This window comes from Bombina bombina, chromosome 2, assembly GCF_027579735.1.
Source record: "Bombina bombina isolate aBomBom1 chromosome 2, aBomBom1.pri, whole genome shotgun sequence".
Taxonomy (NCBI): Eukaryota; Metazoa; Chordata; class Amphibia; order Anura; family Bombinatoridae; genus Bombina; species Bombina bombina.
The window spans coordinates 333,022,554-333,040,049 of record NC_069500.1 but is presented as its reverse complement, the minus strand read 5'-3'; the positions used below and the strand labels follow the sequence as shown (position 1 = coordinate 333,040,049).

General features: G+C 39.7%; 1 protein-coding gene across 1 annotated transcript in view; it reads left to right on the top strand.

Moving 5' to 3' along the window:
- FBXW8 (F-box and WD repeat domain containing 8) overlaps positions 1-3,495 on the top strand; it is a 527,093-nt gene extending 523,598 nt beyond the window's left edge. The window contains exons 10-11 of the mRNA XM_053701689.1: positions 1,481-1,597; positions 3,299-3,495. Of these exons, the coding sequence (XP_053557664.1) occupies positions 1,481-1,597; positions 3,299-3,443 (262 nt within the window). The 3' untranslated portion in view covers positions 3,444-3,495. The remainder of the gene's footprint in view (positions 1-1,480; positions 1,598-3,298) is intronic.
- Positions 3,496-17,496: the final 14,001 nt, after the last annotated feature.

Sequence of the window (17,496 nt, the reverse complement as noted above, 5' to 3'; positions counted from 1 at the left end):
AATGTATTGAAAAAAGATTTGGAAATTGTTTCTTTCCTTGTGTGATAGTAACGGTTGCAGGTGGCATTTTTTAGGATTCCTAGAATTCTTCTAGTTTTTTCAGAATGATTTGGGTAAGGGCTTATCCGCTACTTCTTTGAAGGGTCACATTTCTGCTCTTTCAGTTTTGTAGCTTAGGTAAGATCTCTAAGTTACTGGACATGCAGAGCTTTATACCGGCGATTAAACCTGTGTCTCGTACTTGAAACCTTGTAATTTGGTTCTAAAACGTTTCTCCTTTTGAATCCATGCATGGTCTAGATATTCAGCTTCAATCTTGTAAGCTTTAGTTTCTTTTAGCAATTTCTTCTGCCAGAAGAGTTTCTTTTTATCTGCTCTCTCGTTTGAGGCTGGTTTTTCATCAAGACAAGGTTGTGCTTCGCACATAGTATTCCTTTTTACCTAAGGTGGTTTCTATATAAAACAACAGTCAGGAAATTGTGGTTCCCTCTTTGTGGTTTGTTCCAAAACATTCTATGGAGAGACTGTTATATAACTTGGATGTAGTCAGAGTTTTAAAGTTTTATTTACAAACCACTAAATACTAGGCAATTGTCTGCTTTGTTAATCCTTTTCTCAGGTCAGCGTAAGGGTCAGAAAGATTTTGCTGTGGCGTTAGCTTCTTGTTTAAAGCAGGTAATCGATAGAGCTTACTCAGAGGCAGGAAGGTCACCTCCAGAATGCGTTACATCTCATTCTACTAGACCGGTTCCCCTTCTTGGGCCTTCAAGAATGAAGCCGTTGTGGAATACATTTGCAAAACTGCGACTAAATGTTATCGTTTTGATGTTTTTTTTCCTCTTCTGAGGCGACTTTAGGCAGGAAAGCCCTCCAGACAGCAGTGTCTGAGGAGAAGGTGTCTGCATTATCTTTTCCCACCGTATTTTTTATTGACTCCAAACAGCTTGAATATTAGATACCACAGGTGATCGCTCATTTTCTCTCAACACCTTATGAAAGAAAACAAAATTTATGCTTAACTGATAAATTCATTTCTTTCATAGTGGTGATAGTCCAAGAGTCCTGGTCTGTTTATGTTCAGTTGGCAGCAAAAGCTCTTGGTATGTTGGTTATCCCCCCCCCCCCCTCCTAGTTGTCAAGAGTTCAATCCCAAATAGCTCATGGACTCTCACCACCATTAAAATTACATTGATTGAGAATAAGTTTTTAACAGGTTATGAAATATAGATGTAGTTGCATTTATTTGTAAATTGTTTCCATGATAATGCACATATATCCATGAATCACATTAATCCCTTAATAAGAGAAAAATATATAATAATAAGAATAGCATAATTAAGAGAAGAAAATCTCTAACGCATATATATAATTAGTACGGATTTGCATATAAAAATGTACTTGTTTCTTCAGTAAATGTAACTTTTATTTGTTCATATAATATTAGTGCATAGACTGAGTTCTATAGGCTTCTTGTCTCCAGACATCCAGTTCGCTACATCTGGTTCAACTCACAAAGTCTTGTGACAGCAAATATTCCTGATGAGAAAAATCCTCGTGGGGCCAGCATTATGGATGATGACCTTACAGCACATCGACGGTAAGAAAGGGGGGTTGTGATCATAAAGGTTTTGTACTTTATATTTATTTCTGCTAGAAACACAGTAAAAAAATATTTTAATTTACATCTATGTTCTCTTTGTACACAGAATGTAAGTGGTGCTTCAATGTTGATTCTCTTGGATTAGTGAAATTCGTTTCACAGCCTCTTCTGAAGAGGATGTTTTATTAGAAATGGCTAGACTAATACTAGGCTTGTATTGGCTTGGTATTTCATTTATTCATCCATCTCTATCTTACTGACAGATAGAACAAAATATGGAGAGGGACAAGAAGGACCATGACATTACATATCTCTGGTCACTGACAATGTAGCCCATACAGTGGATGCCCCAGTATCTCCTTTACCTTTTCACACACAATTCATTCTAAGTCAAGTAAATTACAGGGTGATATACATTTACTTTCCACACCCACTGCAGTTCAGCCCATACAGGCCGATTTAACAAAGGCCGAATGGCCCTGAATGTAACTGTGACTCGCCGGTCTTAAGACCACTGCTCCTTAACTCATACGCCTCCTCTGAGGCGGCGGACATCAATCCGCCCTATCGCATACTATCGGGTTGATTGACACCCCCTGCTAGCAGCCGTTTGGCTGCGAATCTGCAGGGGGCGGCATTGCACAAGCAGTTCACCAGTACTGCTTGCGCAATGATAAATACAGACAGCGTATGCTGTCTGCATTTAATGTTGTGCGGCAGACACTACAGCGTACCATGTCCCCTCGCACTTTGTTAAATCGGCCCATGGTCTCTACTGCAGCTGTATTTTGTTTACTACAGAAAAGGAAAGACAAAAGATTATATTCCTCATTAATCCATTCTGGACATTTGTTTAGCAGAAGTAACATTGATTTTCTTCCTACTGAATAATATTGTTTGCCGACCTGCAATTTCTAAACGCCTGTGTAAAATATAAGACAGGATACTTTTTCATTTTGTCTCAGCTCTGATGTTTACACAGTACAACTACAAACATTAGGTCTTTTAATTTGTTTTAAGATTTCTTGCTCCGAGGAAAACATTTTTTTATTTGTGTGTGTGTAAAAGTGTATATGTATGTGTGTGTATATATATATATATATATATATATATATATATATATATATATATATATATATATATATATATATATATATATATTAAGCATACAATTATATGGGGAAAAAAATTACGTTATATCCTTATTGGAAATGTATCAAAGGAAAGTAATTACAGTGCCTAATACTATATACTGCACTGAAAAATACTACTTTGTATACAATACATGCTCTAAGACTGTGTTTAAGACTCTCAACCCTACACTACTGTGTGTTTAACCCACAGAAAGGAGTTAAACACACGTGAGGCTCAGGACTCACAGAGCACTGCAGACCCTGAGCGTAAACTGCCGCTGATCCAATCAACGGGGCTAGAACTGCTGATTAGATACCAGAGAGGATGGAGTTTCAGCTCATTATTAAGGGATATAATAAGTGAAATAATTAGTATGTAAACTGAAGCAAGCACTAAGAGGAAGTTTTTACTTAAAGAAATGGGGAGTATTAGAGTTTTTACATACTTCTAAAATATCATGTGTCAGTAAAATCCACTGGTTCCGAGTATAAAGTTGCTTTGATTAACAAATTATTTATTTATTGTTAAGTGTTAAAATCTTTTTTTTCTTTTTTTTCTGTACAGACATCGAGGCACAATCAATGTATATGAGTTTTCTGTGGATCAGAGGTCTGTCGATAGCATTTTACCAATATGTCGATCCTCCTACAGTGAGGTGACTGGGTACAATTATAATATTGGCCTTGCAGTGCCATATGACCTTGTTTAAAATGACATAAGACTTTAAAGAGGAAATTAAACCAGCTTCATGTTTTGTTTTTTTTAAAGATACTTTGTGACTCAGGGAAGTGATTGTAAAGACTTGTGTAATAGCTCATGGTTACAGGATACATATTATTACAAAATTCAACCAGTGTTTCTGATTTTGACAGTGATCTTTAAACAATTTTCTACTAGAATAAGGTTATAGGTCTCTCATATAGCTGTATTTTTAGAGTTAAAACTTTAACAAATTATGTGTGTTTAATAATATGTTATTTCATAAATGATTTAAGCCTTGCATGATTGCAGTATAAGACACAATGTCTATTTCTTTTATATAGCTGGCAAGAGTCCTCGAGCTATTACATATGGGATATACACTCCTACCAGGAGGAGGCAAAGTTTCCCAAACCTCAAAAGCCTATAAATACCCCGCCCACCTCACAAACACCTCAGTTTAAAACTTTGCTTCCTTAGGTGGTGGTTAAAGCATGATGTGCTTGCTTTCTTAAGCGAAAGGCACTTCAGAGCATAATGAAGCCAGGTTCTCCTCAGAGTACTGTGCTTGTCAGAGGGAAGTGAAGGGAGTACTGCCTCATGTCACCATGTTTTCACATTAAAAGGAAATCTTTTCATGGGCTCTCTGTAAATTTGGTTGCAGGGATTCATCTTCTGCCTCCCTTTACAGATCAACTTTATAGTCCTATTCCATTACCTCTGCTGATATGTTTCAGTACTGGTTTTGCTGTCTGCTATCAGTGGACTAAAGGTAAGTATATTTCATTTTATTCTCAGACACACAGCTATGGATTGGGCACTTTTCAGAAAAGTTTTTCCTATGTATTTAATTATATTTAAGAGCCCTGGGACAGGTACTATTCCCCTCTATACACAATAAAATATACATTTCTCTTGTAAGGTGTATCCAGTCCACGGATCATCCATTACTTGTGGGATATTCTCCTTCCCAACAGGAAGTTGCAAGAGGATCACCCACAGCAGAGCTGCTATATAGCCCCTCCCCTAACTGCCATACCCAGTCATTCTCTTGCAACTCTCAACAAAGATGGAGGTAGTAAGAGGAAAGTGGTGAAATATAGTTAGTTTTTTCTTCAATCAAAAGTTTGTTTTTAAATGGTACCGGAGTTGTACTATTTTATCTCAGACAGCATTTAGAAGAAGAATCTGCCTGCGTTTTTCTATGATCTTAGCAGAAGTAACTAAGATCCACTGCTGTTCTCACATATGTCTGAGGAGTGAGGTAACTTCAGAGGGAGAATGGTGTGCAGGTTATCCTGCAATGAGGTATGTGCAGTTTAAGTTTTTCTAGGGATGGAATTGCTAGAAAATGCTGCTGATACCGGATTAATGTAAGTTAAGCCTAAATACAGTGATTTAATAGCGACTAGTATCAGGCTTACTATCAGAGTTATATGCTCTTATAAAATGGTAATATAAAACGTTTGCTGGCATGTTTAATCGTTTTTATATATGCTTTGGTGATAAAACTTATTGGGGCCTAGTTTTTTCCACATGGCTGGCTTGATTTTTGCCTAGAAACAGTTTCCTGAGGCTTTCCACTCTTGTAATATGAGTGGGAGGGGCCTATTTTAGCGCTTTTTTGTGTAGTTAAAATTACAGACAAAGACATTCAGCTTCCCTCAGCAGTCCCCTGCATGCTATAGGACATCTCTGAAGGGCTCAAAAGGCTTCAAAAGTCGTGTATTGAGGAAGGTAAAGCCACAGTGGAGCTGTGGCAGTTGTTGTGACTGTTTAAAAACTTCTTTTTTGTTTTGTTAATCTGTTTTTTGTATTAAGGGGTTAATCATCCATTTGCAAGTGGGTGCAATGCTCTGCTAACCTATTACATACACTGTAAAAATTTTGTTAGTTTAACTGCCTTTTTTCACTGTTTTTTCAAATTTTGACAAAATTTGTTTCTCTTAAAGGCACAGTAACGTTTTTTTATATTGCTTGTTAACTTGATTTAAAGTGTTTTCCAAGCTTGCTAGTCTCATTGCTAGTCTGTACAAACATGTCTGACATAGAGGAAACTCCTTGTTCATTATGTTTAAAAGCCATGGTGGAACCCCATAGGAGAATGTGTACTAAATGTATTGATTTCACTTTAAACAATAAAGATCAGCTTTTATCTTTAAAAGAATTATCACCAGAGGATTCTGACGAGGGGGAAGTTATGCCGACTAACTCTCCCCACGTGTCAGACCCTGGGACTCACGCTAAAATGGCGCCAAGTACATCAAGGACGCCCATAGCGATTACTTTGCAGGACATGGCGGTGATCATGGATAATACCCTGTCAGCGGTATTAGCCAGACTGCCTGAATTCAGAGGAAAGCGAGATAGCTCTGGGGTTAGGCGTAATACAGAGCATGCAGACGCTTTAAGGCTCATGTCTGATACTGCGTCACAATATGCAGATGCTGAGGAAGGAGAGCTTCAGTCTGTGGGTGACATCTCTGACTCAGGGAAACCTGATTCTGATATTTCTACATTTAAATTTAAGCTTGAGAACCTCCGGGTATTGCTTAGAGAGGTTTTAGCTGCTCTGAATGACTGTGACACAATTGCAGTGCCAGAGAAATTGTGTAGACTGGATAAATACTATGCAGTGCCGGTGTGTACTGATGTTTTTCCAATACCTAAAAGGTTTACAGAAATTATTACTAAGGAGTGGGACAGACCCGATGTGCCGTTTTCCCCCCCTCCTATTTTTAGAAAAATGTTTCCTATAGACGCCACCACACGGGACTTATGGCAGACGGTCCCTAAGGTGGAGGGAGCAGTTTCTACTTTAGCGAAGCGTACTACTATCCCGGTCGAGGACAGTTGTGCTTTTTCAGATCCAATGGATAAAAAATTAGAGGGTTACCTTAAGAAAATGTTTATTCAACAAGGTTTTATCCTGCAGCCCCTTGCATGCATTTTTCCTGTCACTGCTGCTGCGGCGTTCTGGTTTGAGTCTCTGGAAGAGGCCTTTCAGACAGCTACTCCATTGACTGAAATACTTGACAAGCTTAGAACACTTAAGCTAGCTAATTCTTTTGTTTCTGATGCCATTGTTCATTTGACTAAACTAACTGCTAAGAATTCTGGATTCGCCATCCAGGCACGTAGGGCGCTATGGCTTAAATCTTGGTCAGCTGACGTGACTTCAAAGTCTAAATTACTTAATATTCCGTTCAAGGGGCAGACCCTATTCGGGCCTGGTTTGAAGGAAATTATTGCTGACATTACTGGAGGTAAGGGTCATGCCCTTCCTCAGGACAGGTCCAAATCAAGGGCCAAACAGTCTAATTTTCGTGCCTTTCGAAACTTCAAGGCAGGTGCAGCATCAACTTCCTCTGCTACAAAACAAGAAGGAACTTTTGCTCAGTCCAAGCCGGCCTGGAAATCTAACCAGTCCTGGAACAAAGGCAAGCAGGCCAGAAAGCCTGCTGCTGCCTCTAAGACAGCATGAAGGAACGGCCCCCTATCCGGTAACGGATCTAGTAGGGGGCAGACTTTCTCTCTTCGCCCAGGCGTGGGCAAGAGATGTTCAGGATCCCTGGGCGTTGGAGATTGTATCTCAGGGATATCTTCTGGACTTCAAAGCTCCCCCCCCCCACAAGGGAGGTTTCACCTTTCGAGATTATCTGTAAACCAGATAAAGAAAGAGGCATTCTTACGCTGTGTGCAAGAACTCCTAGTTATGGGAGTGATCCATCCAGTTCCACAGATGGAACAGGGACAGGGATTTTATTCAAATCTGTTTGTGGTTCCCAAAAAAGAGGGAGCTTTCAGACCAATCTTGGATCTAAAGATCTTAAACAAATTCCTCAGAGTTCCATCTTTCAAAATGGAAATTATTCGGACCATCCTACCTATGATCCAGGAGGGTCAGTACATGACCACAGTGGATTTAAAGGATGCTTACCTTCACATTCCGATTCACAAAGATCATCATCGGTTCTTAAGGTTTGCCTTTCTGGACAGGCATTACCAGTTTGTGGCTCTTCCCTTCGGGTTAGCTACAGCCCCAAGAATTTTTACAAAGGTTCTGGGGGCGCTTCTGGTGGTCCTAAGGCCGCGGGGCATAGCAGTGGCCCCTTATCTAGACGACATCCTGATACAGGCGTCAAACTTCCAAATTGCCAAGTCCCATACGGACATAGTTCTGGCATTTCTGAGGTCGCATGGGTGGAAAGTGAACGAGGAAAAGAGTTCTCTATCCCCACTCACAAGAGTTTCCTTCCTAGGGACTCTGATAGATTCTGTAGAAATGAAAATTTACCTGACGGAGTCCAGGTTATCAAAACTTCTAAATTCTTGCCGTATTCTCCATTCTATTCCACGCCCTTCGGTGGCTCAGTGCATGGAAGTAATCGGCTTAATGGTAGCGGCAATGGACATAGTACCGTTTGCGCGCCTACATCTCAAACCGCTGCAACTATGCATGCTCAGTCAGTGGAATGGGGATTACACAGATTTATCCCCTCTACTAAATCTGGATCAAGAGACCAGAGATTATCTTCTCTGGTGGCTATCTCGGGTCCATCTGTCCAAAGGTATGACCTTTCACAGGCCAGATTGGACAATTGTAACGACAGATGCCAGCCTTCTAGGTTGGGGTGCAGTCTGGAACTCCCTGAAGGCTCAGGGATTATGGACTCAGGAGGAGAAGCTCCTTCCAATAAATATTCTGGAATTAAGAGCAATATTCAATGCTCTTCTAGCTTGGCCTCAGTTAGCAACCCTGAGGTTCATCAGATTTCAGTCGGACAACATCACGACTGTGGCTTACATCAACCATCAAGGGGGAACCAGGAGTTCCCTAGCGATGTTAGAAGTCTCCAAGATAATTCGCTTGGCAGAGACTCACTCTTGCCACCTGTCAGCAATCCGTATCCCAGGTGTAGAGAACTGGGAGGCGGCTTTTCTAAGTCGTCAGACTTTTCATCCGGGGGAGTGGGAACTCCATCCGGAGGTGTTTGCTCAATTGATTCATCGTTGGGGCAAACCAGAACTGGATCTCATGGCGTCTCGCCAGAACGCCAAGCTTCCTTGTTACGGATCCAGGTCCAGGGACCCAGAGGCGACGCTGATAGATGCTCTAGCAGCGCCTTGGTTCTTCAGTCTGGCTTATGTGTTTCCACCGTTTCCTCTGCTCCCTCGACTGATTGCCAAAATCAAACAGGAGAGAGCATCGGTGATCTTAATAGCACCTGCGTGGCCACGCAGGACCTGGTATGCAGACCTAGTGGACATGTCATCCTTTCCACCATGGACTCTGCCTCTGAGACAAGACCTTCTACTACAAGGTCCTTTCAATCATCCAAATCTAATTTCTCTGAGACTGACTGCCTGGAGATTGAACGCTTGATTTTATCAAAGCGTGGCTTCTCCGAGTCAGTTATTGATACCTTAATACAGGCACGAAAGCCTGTCACCAGGAAAATCTACCATAAGATATGGCGTAAATATGTTTATTGGTGTGAATCCAAGAATTACTCATGGAGTAAGGTTAGGATTCCTAGGATATTGTCTTTTCTCCAAGAGGGTTTGGAAAAAGGATTAGCAGCTAGTTCTTTAAAGGGACAGATTTCTGCTCTGTCTATTCTTTTACACAAGCGTCTGGCAGAAGTTCCAGACGTTCAGGCTTTTTGTCAGGCTTTGGTTAGAATTAAGCCTATGTTTAAACCTGTTGCTCCCCCATGGAGCTTAAACTTGGTTCTTAAAGTTCTTCAAGGGGTTCCGTTTGAACCTCTTCATTCCATAGATGTCAAACTTTTATCTTGGAAAGTTCTGTTTTTGATGGCTATTTCCTCGGCTCGCAGAGTATCCGAGTTATCTGCCTTACAATGTGATTCTCCTTATCTGATTTTCCATACAGATAAAGTAGGGTAGTAAGGTAGTTTCTAACAAGAATATCAATCAAGAGATTGTTGTTCCATCATTTTGTCCTAATCCTTCTTCAAAGAAGGAACGTCTTTTACATAATCTGGACGTAGTCCGTGCTTTGAAGTTTTACTTACAAGCTACTAAAGATTTTCGTCAAACATCTTCCCTGTTTGTTGTTTACTCTGGACAGAGGAGAGGTCAAAAGGCTTCGGCAACCTCTCTTTCTTTTTGGCTTCGGAGCGTAATACGCTTAGCCTATGAGACTGCTGGACAGCAGCCTCCTGAAAGGATTACAGCTCATTCTACCAGAGCTGTGGCTTCCACCTGGGCCTTTAAAAATGAGGCTTCTGTTGAACAGATTTGCAAGGCGGCGACTTGGTCTTCACTTCATACCTTTTCAAAATTCTACAAATTTGATACTTTTGCTTCTTCTGAGGCTATATTTGGGAGAAAGGTTCTACAGGCAGTGGTTCCTTCCATTTAAGTTCCTGCCTTGTCCCTCCCTTCATCCGTGTACTTTAGCTTTGGTATTGGTATCCCACAAGTAATGGATGATCCGTGGACTGGATACACCTTACAAGAGAAAACACAATTTATGCTTACCTGATAAATTTATTTCTCTTGTGGTGTATCCAGTCCACGGCCCGCCCTGTCCTTTTAAGGCAGGTCTAAATTTTAATTTAAACTACAGTCACCACTGCACCCTATGGTTTCTCCTTTCTCGACTTGTTTCGGTCGAATGACTGGATATGGCAGTTAGGGGAGGAGCTATATAGCAGCTCTGCTGTGGGTGATCCTCTTGCAACTTCCTGTTGGGAAGGAGAATATCCCACAAGTAATGGATGATCAGGTAAGCATAAATTGTGTTTTATAAGGCACTGTTTTGGTCAGTTCCCTTACAGGAATTCCTATTACGATCAAGGGCTATTTTTTTTTACTGATTATAGTTTTTTCAGTGAGAAATGTTATCATGAGTTATTAGCTGCCTTACCTCTTAGAGCTTGACCCCTGCTTCAGTGAAACTATTTTTAGTTTACTTGTGCACAAGCGCGCATGCAGTGATGCACTTTAAAAGTTACACTTACCGCATCATCATATCGCGCCATTTGGTGCACATTTTTTTTGCAATTATTTCCGCACCTCTTTTTTTCTATAAAAGAACCACCCCCACACAGTTTCTTTGCCCTATATCACAACGAAGGGTTATATATTACTTTCTTTGTTTTATGCCCATTTTTTAAATGCAAATGCAATCTTTTAATTACCTTAATATTATAAGAACATATTTGTTAAAGACTTCTCTTTCATTTTTGTTTAGTATATTCTTGCAATCTTTTTTTTAAGAGGCAAATTTTTCTCATTCCTCAAAAGCTTGCTTAAAAGAAGGGGTTTATAATAGTGTATTATTGCAACCATATTTTTCTGTTTTGTTTGCCATAATGGAGCAGCCTGAACCTGTCCCTGAAGTTACCATAGGAACTGAGCTGGTTGAACACCTTTCTACGAAAGCTAAGTGTGTGTATTGTAAAAAAAAAAACAAAAAAAAACTAAAGTACCTTTTTAGCTCATTTTATATGGCTCATGTTTTGATGTCTTATCACATTCTGACAATGTTTATATGTGTACAAATACACCTACTGTTTTTCCTCACAGTCTAATGCAGAAGGCATACTCACAGCAAGGAAAGATTTTATTGTTGCCGCCATTGAGAAGGCCCTGACTGCTCTACTGACTTCAAATAAACGTAAACGGTCAGCACATGTTTTACCTGCTACTAGTAATATATGCACTGACCGACAGAATACTTAAGTATCTTCTAATGATGGGGATTCCTCTGATTCTGAGGCTTCTACATCACACACAGAGATTGATAATTCTTCCTTTTTATTTAGAAATGAACATATTTTTTCTCTTTTAAAGGAAGTTTTATTCACTTTATGAATTGAATAAGCTAATCCCTATTATAATATACTCTGTAATCTTTAAATTCAGTGTATAAAACTGTTGTTAATCTTCCTGAGGTTTTTCCTATTCCTGAAGCTGTCTTTGATATGATTGATAAAGAATGGTCTAAACCGGGTACTTCTTTTAACCCTTCTTCAAGATTTAAAATATTATATCCTTGATCTATTGCTCATTTTTAACTTTGTAAAACAGTCCTTAAAGTTGATGGGGCCATTTCCACTTTTGTCAAACGTACTACTATTCTTTTGGAAGATAGTACTTCTTTCAAAGACCCTTTATTAGATCCGTGGACTGGATACACCTTACAAGAGAAAACACAATTTATGCTTACCTGATAAATTTATTTCTCTTGTGGTGTATCCAGTCCACGGCCCGCCCTGTCCTTTTAAGGCAGGTCTAAATTTTAATTTAAACTACAGTCACCACTGCACCCTATGGTTTCTCCTTTCTCGACTTGTTTCGGTCGAATGACTGGATATGGCAGTTAGGGGAGGAGCTATATAGCAGCTCTGCTGTGGGTGATCCTCTTGCAACTTCCTGTTGGGAAGGAGAATATCCCACAAGTAATGGATGATCAGGTAAGCATAAATTGTGTTTTATAAGGCACTGTTTTGGTCAGTTCCCTTACAGGAATTCCTATTACGATCAAGGGCTATTTTTTTTTACTGATTATAGTTTTTTCAGTGAGAAATGTTATCATGAGTTATTAGCTGCCTTACCTCTTAGAGCTTGACCCCTGCTTCAGTGAAACTATTTTTAGTTTACTTGTGCACAAGCGCGCATGCAGTGATGCACTTTAAAAGTTACACTTAACGCATCATCATATCGCGCCATTTGGTGCACATTTTTTTTGCAATTATTTCCGCACCTCTTTTTTTCTATAAAAGAACCGCCCCCACACAGTTTCTTTGCCCTATATCACAACGAAGGGTTATATATTACTTTCTTTGTTTTATGCCCATTTTTTAAATGCAAATGCAATCTTTTAATTACCTTAATATTATAAGAACATATTTGTTAAAGACTTCTCTTTCATTTTTGTTTAGTATATTCTTGCAATCTTTTTTTTAAGAGGCAAATTTTTCTCATTCCTCAAAAGCTTGCTTAAAAGAAGGGGTTTATAATAGTGTATTATTGCAACCATATTTTTCTGTTTTGTTTGCCATAATGGAGCAGCCTGAACCTGTCCCTGAAGTTACCATAGGAACTGAGCTGGTTGAACACCTTTCTACGAAAGCTAAGTGTGTGTATTGTAAAAAAAAAAACAAAAAAAAACTAAAGTACCTTTTTAGCTCATTTTATATGGCTCATGTTTTGATGTCTTATCACATTCTGACAATGTTTATATGTGTACAAATACACCTACTGTTTTTCCTCACAGTCTAATGCAGAAGGCATACTCACAGCAAGGAAAGATTTTATTGTTGCCGCCATTGAGAAGGCCCTGACTGCTCTACTGACTTCAAATAAACGTAAACGGTCAGCACATGTTTTACCTGCTACTAGTAATATATGCACTGACCGACAGAATACTTAAGTATCTTCTAATGATGGGGATTCCTCTGATTCTGAGGCTTCTACATCACACACAGAGATTGATAATTCTTCCTTTTTATTTAGAAATGAACATATTTTTTCTCTTTTAAAGGAAGTTTTATTCACTTTATGAATTGAATAAGCTAATCCCTATTATAATATACTCTGTAATCTTTAAATTCAGTGTATAAAACTGTTGTTAATCTTCCTGAGGTTTTTCCTATTCCTGAAGCTGTCTTTGATATGATTGATAAAGAATGGTCTAAACCGGGTACTTCTTTTAACCCTTCTTCAAGATTTAAAATATTATATCCTTGATCTATTGCTCATTTTTAACTTTGTAAAACAGTCCTTAAAGTTGATGGGGCCATTTCCACTTTTGTCAAACGTACTACTATTCTTTTGGAAGATAGTACTTCTTTCAAAGACCCTTTATTAGGAAACTTGAATTCTATCTTAGAAGGGCATTCTTACATACTGGTTACATTCTTCAGCCAGCTATTTCTATTGCTGACGTAGCTGCTGCCTCTACTTTTTGGCTATCTAGTCTTGCTCAGCAGTAATCTTCTGATCCTGAATGTGTGAACATTCTTCATTTACTTCAACATGCAAATAATTTTGTTTGTTTTGCAGTATTTGATATCATGAAAATCAATGTTAAAGCTATGTCTTTAGCTATTCTTACCAGAAGAGCTTTATGGCTTAAATCATGGAATGCTGATATGGTATCTAAAACGAGATTACTATCTCTTTCTTTTCAAAGAAATAATCTATTTGGTTCCCAACTAGATTCTATTATTTCCACTATTACTGGAGGTAAGGGAGTTTTCCTTCCTCAAGACAAAAAGTCTAAGGGGAAATTTAAGGTTTCCAATTGTTTTCATTCCTTTCATCAGAATAGAGAACAGAAAACTGCCCCCTACCCTAAGGGCTCTGGCTCTAACTGGTGACCTTCTTCAAATTGGAATAAATCCAAACAATATAAGAAACCAAATTCAGCCCCTAAGACAGTATGAAGATGCACGCCCCAACCCAGTTCTTCTGGTAGTCGACAGACTAAAACTTTTTCAAGAATTTTTGTCAGACCTTGTCCGAAATCCCATGGATTCAGAATATAATTTCTCAGAGATATCAAATTGGATTCAGAATAAAACCTCCTATGGGAAGAGTTTTTTCTCACCCATGTTCCAAGACATCTGATAAAAGCCCAGGCATTTCTGAAAGGTGTTTCAGACCTGAAACTCATGGGGGTTATTGTCTCAGTTCCCTTCCAGAAAAAATGGATGGGTTTTTACTCCAATCTCTTTATTGTACCGAAAAAGGAAAATTCCTTCATATCAATTATGGATCTGAAAACTCTAAACAATTTTGTGAGAATTCCATCTTTCAAGAACTATAAGGACTATTTTGTTCAGCAAGGTCACTATATGTCCACAATAGACTTACGGTCTAGTTCTGAGATTCTCTTTTCTGGAAAAACGTTACCATTTTGTTGCTCTCCCTTTTGGCCTAGCAACAGCTCCAATAATTTTTACAAAGGTTCTTGGTGCTCTTCTATCTGTAATCAGAGTGCAGGGTATTGCAGTGTTTCCTTACTTGGACGATATCTTGGTACTAGCTCAATCCTTTTATTTAGCAGAATTTCACATGAAACAACTGTTGTCGTGCCTTAGAAGACATGGTTGGAGGCTCAATTTACCAAAAACTTTAATTCCTCAGACAAAGGTCACCGTTTTAGGTTTTCCAGATAGTTTGTGTCCATGACTGTTTCTCTGGCAGAAAAGAGACAAATAAAATTGGTTTAAGCTTGTCTAAACCTTCAGTCTCTATCATTCCCCTCAGTGGCTATGTGTATGGAAGTTCTAGGCCTCATGATTGCAGCATCGGTAGCGATCCCCTTTGCTAGTTTTCATAGGGGGCTTCTTCAACTTTGCATGCTGCGCCAATGGTGCAAGGACTACACTCAAATATCACAACTGATATTCTTAAATCCCAATGCACAACTCTCTCTGACTTGGTGGTTAAACCACCATGCTATTCTACAGGGTGCTTCCTCTGCTCATTCTACCTGGTTGTGGTCAATATCTTGGAACTCTGTGCTATTTTCAGTTCCCTATAGGCTTGGCCTCTTTTGAAGAAGGAGCCTTATATACGTTTTCAGACAGACAATATCACAACAGTGGCTTATGTCAATCATCAAGGATGTATCTCAAATACTTCCTTGGGCAGAATCCAATTCCTGCCTAATCACTGCGATTCACATCCCAGGTGTAGTCAACTGGGAGGCAGATTATATCAGTCGTCAATTCCTACATCTAGAGGACTGGTCTTTCCACCCAGATGTGTTTTACGGGTTGTACAACTTTGGGGCCTACCAGAAATAGATCTGATCGCCTCTAGTTTGAACAAGAATCTTCCCAGGTACTTTGCAAGGTCCTGGCATCCTCAGGCAGATGTGTTAGATGCTCTAGCAATACCTTGGTCTTGCCAGCCTGCTTATATATTCCCCCTCTGGTCCTGATTCCCAGAGTGATTTCAAAGATCAAAATGGAACAGTCCTCTGTAATTCGAAAAGCTCCTGCATGGCCTCACAGGATTTGGTATGCGGACCTAGTTTGGATGTCCAGTTGCCCACCGTGGCCTCTTCCTCCAAGACCAAACCTTCTGTCTCAAGGTCCCTTCTTCCATCCAGATCTAAAGTCTTTAAACTTAATGGCATGGACATTGAACGCTTAGTCCTCAGACAGAGGATTCTCTGACTCAGTGATAAAAACCATGATTCAGACCCGCAAACCTATTTCAAGGAAGATTTATCACAAAGTTTGGAAAACGTATATTTATTTTTTATGACACAATGATCATCTTATTTACTAATGATATTAGTGATATTCACCTCCTGGTCAGCAGGAGGAGGCAAAGAGCACCACAGCAGAGCTGTTAAATAGCTCCTCCCTTCCCTACCACTGCAGTCATTCTCTTTGCCTACGTTAGTGATAGGAAGAGGTAAAGTTAGGTGTTAGTATAGATTCTTCAATCAAGAGCTAATTATTTTTTGAAACAGTGCAAGATGTGCTGTTTTTTCTTAGGGTGTAGCCGTAGTCCATATTAGTCTCTTCAGTAGAGCCTTGGTGGCTTTAGAGCAATGAGAACTTGTGGGACATAATTCTCACTGTGCCTCCCATATTTCTTGCTGCCCTATCTCCTTAAGTCTGAGGTATTCAGTGACTCAGCATTTTGTTTTCCTCAGATCGATGTGAGGGAGAGGACCTCTCAAGCCTGAGAGCTGCCTTACTGCCAGTCAGAAGTCAAGGTAAGTGCTATGTTATTTTTCTGGGGCACAAGGAGACTCGGACAATCAGTTAGCACACTCTATACATAAGGGGCTCTATAGGAAAGTAGCTCTTTATGTGGGGACGTTTAAATCTTTCCTTAGGGGAAAGTATTTGGGCAGTATTAATTAACAGGCACTGGGGCTGGAGTTAAGCTGTTTTACAAATAATTAGGATGGCTTTGGTGGTTTCACTGTTCGATGTTAGACTTAACACATTCTATACATCGGCATAGGTTACGCCTACGATGGGCGGTGCTTCCGGTGTTTGCGCGCTTTTTTGTAGCGTTTCAGTTTAAGGGAGCAGCCTAATTAAGAAGGGCTTATCCGAGCTGTGCTGGAGTCGCATGGTAAAATTAATCATGCGCTGCTAGTGCAGTGTCGGTATTCCCTTTTCCTCTCAGCGCATCGTTGTTGGTTTCAAAGGAGAAAGCCAATACTAGAATGGATCATCTGAGGAGAGAAATCTAGCTGATATTTGGTCAGGTAGGAGCACTTCAGCTGAGCGCTGAGGTGCAGAGGTTGTTATTACAAATTAAAAATTAATCTGCTGTGAAATAAAAAAGAAGGCCGTTTTGTATTTAAAGAGACAGTAACGGTTTTTTATATTTGATATTTGCAAATACTTTTGAAAGTTTTTATTTTCTATTTGGCAAATTGGGAACAAACATGGACCAGGGGGACTTGCAAGATGTCACCTGTGCGTTATGTTTTTGAAGCCAATGTGGAACCACCAATTCCTTTTTGTCCTTCATGTATTCAAAGGACTTTAACTCATAGGGAAAATATTTTTTCAGACCCAGTTTCCTCTAAGGCAGCCATTGTCCAAGAGTCTAATGATGAGGGTCAATATATGCCGCAGCTTTCTCCCCAAGCGCCCCAAAATTTTCCGCCCTCACAAGCAGTGCCCTGCACTTCAGCTATAGCTTATAGACATAGCTTCTCTCATGTCTTCTACTATTTCTGATGCTCTGTCTGCATTTCCAATGTTACAAGGTAAACATAAGAGGAAAGCCAGACATTCTGTAAGCGAGGTTTCTGATGCAATTGTTGCAATTTTGAAAGTATCCTCCCATGACCTGAAGAGGAGGGTACCGCAATAGCTTCTGAAGGAGAAATTTCAGATTCAGAGAGTCTCTTACCTCTGACAGACTCGGAAGTGGTATCGTTCAGATTTAAACTTGATCACCTTCGCCTGTTACTCAGGGAGGTTTTAGTTACCTTGGACGACAGTGACTCCACAGTGGTGGTTGTCCCTCAGAAGTCAAGTAAACTGGACAAATATTTTGAGGTTCCTTCCTACACAGATGTATTTCCAGTTCCTAAAAGA